This window comes from Oreochromis niloticus, unplaced genomic scaffold (genome assembly GCF_001858045.2).
Source record: "Oreochromis niloticus isolate F11D_XX unplaced genomic scaffold, O_niloticus_UMD_NMBU tig00000606_pilon, whole genome shotgun sequence".
NCBI classification, from domain to species: Eukaryota; Metazoa; Chordata; class Actinopteri; order Cichliformes; family Cichlidae; genus Oreochromis; species Oreochromis niloticus.
This window is the reverse complement of record NW_020327195.1, coordinates 297505-307489: the sequence shown is the minus strand read 5'-3', so window position 1 is coordinate 307489 and position 9985 is coordinate 297505. Positions and strand designations below refer to the sequence as shown.

General features: G+C 40.3%; 1 protein-coding gene across 1 annotated transcript; it reads left to right on the top strand.

Moving 5' to 3' along the window:
* Positions 1–917: 917 nt before the first annotated feature.
* On the top strand, positions 918–4055 carry LOC109201612 (uncharacterized). The gene is made up of 5 exons (XM_019357385.1): positions 918–1316; positions 2165–2373; positions 2586–2700; positions 3042–3207; positions 3700–4055. Exons 1-5 carry the CDS (start codon positions 1071–1073, stop codon positions 3735–3737), a joined length of 774 nt encoding a protein of 257 aa, XP_019212930.1. The 5' UTR covers positions 918–1070; the 3' UTR covers positions 3738–4055.
* The last annotated feature ends 5930 nt before the right edge of the window (positions 4056–9985 follow it).

Sequence of the window (9985 nt, the reverse complement as noted above, 5' to 3'; positions counted from 1 at the left end):
ATGAGGATGATATAGTCAGACACGTTGGTCAGAGCACTGGTTATGATTTTCCATAAATGCCCGTCTTCTTATAAATGATGTGCCATTCGAGAACATGAAAAAACAGTTTCTTGTCACCTTCTGAATCCTGCTTGCTGAAGCAGTTTCATCTGGCTTTCTTCACACTAAGTTTTTCCTCAGTGTTAAGGAAGGACATAATGAATAACAAAGAATCCAGCAGATACTGGACCTAGTATGTGTGAAGTGTGTCTCAGGACAGAAAGAAAGAGAAAAAGACAACCTAGAATAGTTCAGCTTCATGATTTTGAACCTTGAAAGCAAACATATTCAGAACATTTGTGATTATTTTATATTAAAGACACCAATGACAAATGAAAAACGACACAAACTCAACAGTCTAATATATATGACTGTAGCATGTTCCGACACAAAGAGATGTGTAGGGTTTTGTACTGAAGTTGTAGAATAAGAAAGGGCAGTTTGGGTGGTATTTCCTATTTTCATTGTTCTACTTGTGCTTGAATTTGTTCTTCAGCAGCTCGTTGTGCCCAAAAGGTGTGAAAGGATTCCCTCGCCTGTTTTGGATGAACACATGTAGTATACTACAGCACACTAACGTCTACACCACACTGATTACAATAGCAAGATTTGAATTGGCTTATTTGCAAGTGTGGGTGGGTGTGTTTGAAGGTGAACTTGTAGTTTATGGTAATCAGGCAGTGGGCGAGAGCTGTATAAATATCCAGGCTGTCGGAGAACACAGGTCACTACTCTTCTCTGACACTTCTGAGAGAAGCTTTAATTTGCCCATCTACACTCTCCTTGAACTAATCATGGAGGAATTTGTAAACAGAAGATGGTCAACAGAATATTTTATAAGATCTAAACATGTAAATCTGGATGGTTTGAGAGATGGTTTGAGAGCTGCTAGGTTGTCGAATGACTACCTTACAAACACAAATACTTCTGAATACCCCAAACCAGAATTTCATGTGTCTCAGCTGAAACACGACACAGTGAAAGGAGCTTTAAAAAAGATAAAGGAGAAGGGAGGTTTCGAGGATACATTCATGAATAATAAAGACTGTCTGCCCCTGGTGTGGTGGACTCTGGCTGTGGGACGAGAGGAGATGTGGTTAGCAGAGAGGAGGCTCCTGGAGGAGACCTTTAAAGAACGGACCGAGGAGCAGGCCTGGAGTCAGCGGAGTTTCCTGAAGAAGTTTGCCTCCTCTCCAGCTTTTAGTGAGACGTCCATGTATGGATCTTGCCGCTTCACCTTCACGGTTGAGGAGGTGCTGAAGGCCTACAGCAAGCAAGTACGGACTGTTACGAAATTTTTTCTTCCAGTAGACAAAAAATGTATTTGACGCTCACTAAGTGATTACAAAATTACAACAACAAAAAAAACCTGAATAGAAAACGAGTCAATTTTGTTGAAATAAGACACTAAAACAGAAAACAGAACAGAAGACACTAAGACAGTTAACACAGAGACGACTCAGATTACAATAACCAACTGTCATGGTCCTGGGTCGGTGACCCAGTGATTTTCGTTTTGTACTTTTACTTTTGATTTATGTACGATGACTGTGTTTTTCAGGGTTTAGTTTGTGTTCCCTCTGTTTGGTGTCATCCCTGCCTGTGTATCCCCTTTAGTGTAGTACGATCTCTGTGTTTAGTCCGGGTCTCTGAGTCTGTGTCATTGTGTGTATGTGTTTCCTGTTTTACTTTGAAGGTCCCTGTGTGATGTCAGTGTGTTCTGTTTATGTTCCCCTGCCTTGTCAGCTGATGTCTTCCAGGTGTGTCCCCCTCCTGTTTCCCACCCCTTGATTCCTGTTGTGTGTATTTATAGCGTGTGTTACCTAGTCCTCATTGCTGGTTCATCTGCGTCTCTCCGTCCGCCATTCTGTGTATTTCCCTGTGCCTCCCTGCATGTCTGTTTCTGGTTAGGTTCTGTTAGTTTTTCCAGTTTAGATTTTCTTAGTTTCATGCTCACCCTCGCCATCTCTGTTGTATCCAGATTTGGTAAATAAACTCACCAGTGCTGCCGCATCTTGGGTCCTAAATAATTCACACACGGCTTGCCCCGGCAACCCGTGACACCAACTCCTCAGTTTTCTGATTTATAGATCTCTTCTATCCAAACTTCTCTTTTGCTCTCCAGTTTTGCTCTGGGCAGCTGCCCATAATGCGTGTCTTCAAGACCTCCTTGTACAAAAAGCAAGTGATGTATGCGGTGCTGGTCCACAGGCCAAATGATAACAACGAAAACTTCAAACAGTATCCTGAGCTGCTTGATGGGCCAAACGCCATCTGTGCTTATAGAGATGGACGCTTCATTTGGAGACCACAGGCCATGTGCGGACAAGACAGGTAGGGAAAACATAAAAAACTATGATGTGTGTGTGCACACATCATAGTTATAGGAATGACGCAATAGCTACAATTTCCACCTGTGTGCCCTACCTGCAGCCGCCTGAGCGTCAGTTTCACGCCTCTCTCTCTGAGCTGTTTCTATGAGGTGTTTTGAAACAATTTAAAAATCTCTGAACTCATTACATGGTTCATTTTGTTCTGCTTCACAGGTATAAATTGAAAATAGACATGGTCAACAACCTGGCAGATGGTGAAGGGCCATTTCAAAAACCTTACTGTGTCTGGGATCACGTCGCCCTCGCTCTGCATGTGAAGAGCGGAGAGGTACCTTCACTGCTCCTCCTGCAGGAACATTATTTTATATTTAATCATCTTTAAGCTGCAGATGCTAACAGCACTCTGATAACCACTAGTTTACCTGGTGAAGACTCCTCAGGTGTTCAGGATCAGTACAAATTCCACACACGTAAACTGGATGTAAAAAACAAAAAAACAAAACAACACCCCCCCCCCAAAAAAACCCTTTAAACACTTTTTTGTGTCTATTAACATTTTAACTGACTTTTATACTTTAAATTGTAATGAAACACATTTTCTGAGCTCCTTTTAGATTCCTGTGTAAAACTGTCATTCATCTTTTTCTCTCTGTTCATTTTCTTGTTCAGGTGCTGAAGTTTGATTCTGATGATATGAGAAAGAACCTCTCGTTCTGTGAGCGTGATCAAAGTGTACCCAAATCTGCAACTGGCTTTGATACTTATGAGGACGCTCAAAAAGAGATTACTCTTTTGTGGCCACCAAAGGAGGCTTCACTCGAGCAGAGTGCGGCAGGTACTGAATCAGTAAATAAATTTCATGTGTCACGCTGGTTGATCCTGCATCACGGTCAGATACAAACCTTTAGTCCACATTTTTACTGTAAACAGTAAAACAGAGATTTAAAAAATGTCTTACTAATAGTCAGATTAACTGCAGTCTGAACCTGGTTGTGTTTGCTCTGACCTCTTTAATGCTCACTCACAACACACAGGTAGAAAAATCTCATTTTATTAAGATTTGGTGAGAAAACAATAGAAACAATGTCAGCTAGGAACAAGAATCAGCACAAATGTTAACTGTGTTACCTAATGTAAAGTTGGACATGTAAGTATGGGACTCACAGCTGCAGTCTCTAGTAGACTTCAGAGGAAATGCAGCTTTGGTGCTTTAGCTTCATCTGTCAGTCTCGGAGGTTCCTGCTCGCTGTAAACATCCCCCCTGTGATTGCTCTATCCAAGCCAGGTGAAGCTAACAGTTTTCCTGTGTCTTTTTCCTCCTCTTCAGATCTCTGTCTTGAAAAAAAAAGACCACGAGATTATTAAATGGAGTCTGGAGACTGCCTGCAGCAAGACGGCAGCTTCAGTTTGAACTCTCTGGGTTCTGCAAACTTTTCTTTTTCCTTATTGTTATGAGACCAAACATATAACTTCATGTCGGTCTGGTTAAAGCATTAACAGAGCGTGTGAATTTCATGTTTTATATATTGTAATCTTTAGTCATGCTGTGGCTGACAGTGGTAATTGTACTTTTATTCTCCTTTTTCTGAGTGAGAGGAGCATCAACATGCCTCAAAAAAAATCAATAAATCAATAAATAAAAAACCTGGTGGAGGTTATTAACAAGGAAACAGCCAGGAGGAAATAACTAGTTTAAGGTTTATTTAATTGCCTTACTGTGATAACTAAGTTCACAGTAAAAGAAAAATGATAAAACATACATGACAATATGAGGAGAAACGTGTGATTATGTTTTTTGATGCAGTCTGTCCTGTCTGGGTGTGATGTGTTCATGTAACTGAATTAAATAGAAAGTTGATTTGAAACTTTTGTGTATATTTTTAATTGCCATTGGATTCTATAAGAAAATCTATAAAAATATACATATGCATTCATCCATCTCCCTGTATGTGGAGAGCACACACTTACCTTTAAAAACACATCACCCAAATACACACACCTATATTTTGTTTTCAAACTCCATTGCAGTTTATTTCAAATCTCAAACCTTTTGTAAATAATTAAACAAATACATCCACACGTAAACAGCATGAATCACTGAAAATTGAGATTTTTAAAAGCTCCTGCCAAACTTGAGATTTTCGAAAATGGTTTTTGCATTTACGTGTGGATTAGGAATACAGAGTTTGTCACGCAACATCAAAGGTGTGCGACTTTTCTGACCCCATGCTGTGTGCCATGTTATTGTTTACATGAGATGAATTTCTACAATGGTGATAGAGACAAAATACTGTTATGTTTGTCCATAATTTGGACAGCCCACCACTTGCTCGCGATGCAGGGAAAGGCAATTCTGCTGGGGAGAACTACCCTGGCACTTGTGCTGGTAAAGCCAAAGGCAAGATATGCTTCATCATATTTTCTAGTCTTTGGCGTGGAAGTAAGTTGTTTTGGAAACATATTTGACAATGCTTCATCTTCTGCTTTGTGTTTGTGTGGGAGCCCCGTCAAAAACCTCTTCATTATGCTAGCAGTGTCCAAGCATTCTTTTTTTTATTCATACCCCCTTACTTGGTTTTAAAGCCTTTAAAATATAATGATACAATAGTTGACCTTAATCTTACAGAGAATGTGATGATTTTATGGATAATTAAAGTCAGTCATATATCCACAAACACAACAAGCTGAAAGTCAGTGATGCTGCTCGGTTTGCAGTCCTGAATATCACGGCACAAGCAGAATATACTGCACTGTTAATGTTAGCTATGTTATATTCAGTGTAAGTAAATGTTTCCCATTAAAATGGCCCCACTGTGTTTCCACATACATGTTTACTGGTGACAGGAGTGGTCTGTATATCTAGTATATATATATATATATATATATATATATATTTAATATATATATATATAGTATATAATAGTATATATATCTCTGTATCTATAGTAAAGTGAGAAAGTGATTTTACTATAACCAGTGTTGGGTAAGTTACTTTAAATTAGTAACTTAGTTACATTACTACTTACTTCTATCAAAAGTAACTCAGTTACTTCAAGTTACTCATTACTTTCAAAGTAACTAGTTACTAGGGAAAGTAACTTTGGTTTTATTTAGAATTCTCTTGTTAATGTGTTGCTTCCGTAACTGGATACCCAGCATGAGTACCAGTCTTCTAGCTTGCTTACTTGCCACAAGTGCACTGTGCCACCTACCAATAGAAAGGAAAAAATAATGTGCACATTTCCACGAGAGAAATCCCACGCCTGGACCGTCGTTGACCGCTGCATGATTCTAGCCTGCTTTTTACATCCAACACAAAAACTGCAGTCGTGGTGTTTTTGATTGTACTCAGAACTCGGAGATTCTGCCTTCTGAATAGGAAGATGTAGGTAACACCAGACTGCAGATGAGCTGCATACAGAGCTGGACTGGGACAAAAAAAATCGTCCCGGGCATTTTGACTAGAGACCGGCTCACCATTATAGGAATAATCATAAAGCCTTTGAATGAAAATAAACACTGTTGTGACAGTGATGTACACTGTTCTGATGGTATATGTGTATCAATCTATCAATTGTTTGTTGTAAGACTCAGATAAATATTTTTTTAAAAGCGAGACATTTTAAATGAGAATAATAAAGAAAAGTATTTCCTTGTGCCCTACATGGACCCCAGGCAACACTTTGCTAGACCCGCCCCTGCACAGCTGTAGTGGATTTCTGATATATGTAAAATACATAATCATTCTCTGTTACACACATTCATATTTGACTGTTACTGTATCATATTCAGTCCTCGTCTTACACTCAGGTGTTCATCGCAGTCACAGACGTGTCTGTAGTTGTTGTTGTCAGTGTGTGTGTGTGTGTGTGTGTGTGTGTGTGTGTGTGTGTGACTTTTACTGCTACCTTTCATTACATAATTACCAACAAGAATAAACTGTTAATTACACCAAAGAACAGCTCACTTCCAGATGTTAGCTGCCAAAAGATTTTGTCAAATGTTTATTATCAACTTATTTTTTATTTTCCAGCCTAAATATCAGCTGCTTTAAAGCAGCCTGGTTGTCTAGCAGTACTAGTTTCTGTCACTAGATGGCAGTGTAGGCTTTGGTGTGTGTTTGATCACTTTGTGTTTGTCTGTTTCTGGTGTGATCACAGCTGAGACGTGTTTGGTTCTGTGGGCCTTTCAGTTTCATCTAAAACCTCCTGAAAGTCTGAATAATCGTCACCTTCGTTGAGATCAGACAAAAGCACTAACTAACAATAACGACTAGTAAGTGCCTCAGTTAGCAGAAATTACAGTCAGAGATAAGTATTTATGAAACCTCAGAGAAATCAAACTTCATAACATTTATAGAAGCAGAATTATCCTGTATGTTAATCATCTGAAACATTATTATTATCTAAATACTTCATTAATCGGGGCAGCACAGTGGCACGGTGGTTAGCACTGTTGCTGCACAGCAAGAAGGTCCTGAGTTCAATTCCAACATCAGGCTGGGGTCTTTCTGTGTGGAGTTTGCATGTTCTCCCCGTGTTTGCGTGGGTTCCCTCCGGGTACTCTGGCTTCCTCCCACTGTCCAAAGACATGCAACTTGTGGAGATAGGTTAATTGAACAAAACCAAATTGCCACTAGGTGTGAATGTGCGAGCTAATGTGAGTGTGAATGGTTGTCTGTCTTTGTGTGCGACAGACTGGCGACCTGTCCAGGGTGTACCCCGCCTCTCGCCCTATGACAGCTGGGATAGGCTACAGCGACCCTGAAAAGGATAAGCGGAAGCGAATGGATGGATGGATGGATACTTCATTAATCATTTTCTAAGTAATAAACCTATAATTTACAACCATAACAGCTGCTAAATAACTGCTCTGTCTGTGATGTAATACTTTAGACATATAAACTGCTGTCACTGATGATGTTCTGAACTTATTGATCCAGATCTTTTAAATCTGTCTTAATGTAACCGGCGTGTTCCTACGTTGTGTCTGACAAAGTGTTGAGAGCTGATGCTCCTAATTTAGGCGGCCTAAATCGAAGTCTGAGCCGTGGCTGAACGACATCATTCTGCAGAAAAGCAGAACGCAAATGGAAAAAGACAAGCTACAAGTGTCTTATGATATCTTAAGAGATCGCTGGCATCAGAAAACTGTTAAGAACCAGATATCCGCCTATTTTGCAGGTGTTATTAAGCACAGCCATAAGCCCTGTGTCTTATTTAGTATTTTAAACTCTGTTCTTAACCCTCCCCAATCCAACTGTACACAAGCTTCTGCTGAAACATGTCAAGCTTTTTTAAATTTCTTTGTGGACAAGATTTTAACTATTAGAGCACATATTTGACCCCATCTTATGACCCTTCTGTTATTTTTACGCCTTTAGCAGTTTGTAGCCATTTTGAACCCGTGTCTCTGTCGTATCTGGTAAAATTGTCACCCAAATCAAGTCTGGCTCTCCTACTGATGTCCTTCCCCCTCGCTTTTTAAAGAAGTTTGGGGCACTATTGGACCTGATATTCAAAGGCTTATAAACAGCAGCCTGACTTTAGGCGATGTAACTTTTAAACAGGCAGTGGTCCAGCCTCTGCTGAGATGCCCTGGCTTGGATGCCTCTTTGTTGTGTAACTTCAGACCTATTTCAAAGCTTCCTTTTGGTTCTAAAATTTTTTAGTGTGTTCACAGCTGCAGACGTTTTTAAAGAGTCAAAACATGTTTGAGGTATTCTTGTCTGGTTTTAAAGCACTTCACACCACAGAGACTGCGCTTTTGAGAGTTTTAATGATATCTTACTAACTGCAGATGTAACCCAGTGTTAATTTGCTTATATGAGATTGTGTGATATTCAGTATATATGTATATATCTGTATTGGGTGTTCAGTTATAAAATGTTCTTTAATGATTTTGCGTTTTTCTATTGCTATTGCTGCTTTACGACAGCCGACTGTAGTAGTACATCCTAGGGCTACAAGCTCACATGGCTTGTAGCTGTGCCAGAGAGCAAGCTTGGGTGAGCTAGCGGGGAATATCTCCCTCTGTAGTAGCCTTAAAAAGACTATTGTTCGATCTCCTGCAAGACGCCTTGCTGCTGTGCTGCCTTAATGCTGCGCTGCCTTGCTGCTGTGCTGCCTCGTTGCCGGGCTGTCTCGCAGGTGCCATTAAAGGACTGGCGGCTGCCATTCATTCATCCATCCGGACCTCGATTATTTGGACCGAAGTACACACACACACGCCCGCACTCAGTGCCATATATTCTCTTTATTTTGCTGGCCAGCTAACACAACTGTTCTGTTTTTTTTGTTTTTTTCACAAAGACTACTCAATGACATTTTGGTTAGTGTCAAATAGACACTCTGATTACAGACTGAGGAGGTTGTGGTGTTACAACCCCAGGACTGAGAAAAGAAGACTTTTTACACGATATATTCACTTGCCACCTGGTTAGAAGTGGCCATTGATGAAAAAAAAAATATATATATATATTTTTTTTTTTCTTGTCTTTGTTTGCATTGTATTCCAGGGAAGTTCTAAGTTGTTCAGGTTGAAATATTTGCACTTAGAGTCAGTTAAGTTTCCTTTGATGTATCAGTATCAAGCTGATGTTTAAGAGTGTATGTTAAGGACGGATGTGCTCCAGTCCATCAATCCTTTAAAGTGCTGGACATAGATGGTAAATTGCCATCAGACCCTAAATAAATTGTCCTCTGTTGTTATCCATATTGCTTCACTCATTCTTTTATGAGTAGATGTATTGGTTACAACTAAAAGTAGTAGGAAAAATTGGCGCCCGAACAGGGACTGGAGCGCATCACTAACTTTATCCTGAAGCACATGCACAGACATTTGTGAATTCATCTACTGCTTTGCAGAGAGAGACAATGGAGTTTTGTGACAGGTATGGTTTTGATCCAGAGTACACTGTTTTGTTAAAAGGGGTTAACAAATTGGTGTTGGCCAGAGGGGCCGATGGCGCGATATGGCAGCCTCGCTTCTGTCAGTCTGCCCCAGGGCAGCTGTGGCTACAACTGTAGCTTGCCTCCACCAGTGTGTGCATGTGAGCGTGAATGAATAATGTCATTGTAAAGCGCTTTGGGTGCCTTGAAAAGCGCTATATAAATCCAATGCATTATTATTATTATTATTAAAACCCAGATTAAACTACAAGAGGTGCAAAGAGCATTCGCTTTGCTGGATCACGTTGTCAAAATTCAACAAATAGATACTCTCACTGACACTATTTTGTGTCAATTCACTGAGTCCATTACCCCAATGCTCTTAGATGGAGAAGGAGAACATTCAGCAGATGGGGAGTGTTGGGAGGTTATTCAGATAGATGAGTACTGTCCTCAGGGACCTGACAGTTTTCACCTGACGTATGATGTGGTCCCCCTTGCTCGAGCAATTGATGATGTGACTGCTAGTTTCAGAGAACAAGTAAACGAACTGGCATTAGCATATAATGTGAGCCCCATGACTTTAAATCAGGCTGCAGTGAGCCACATGTGTGGGAAGAATGATGCATATAAGGGGTTAGCTACCTCAACTCCTGCCTTGGGAGTAAAAACTCTGTCCACACCCAGTCCCAGGTCAACTTCCGCCTGTGATGATGGCCATGC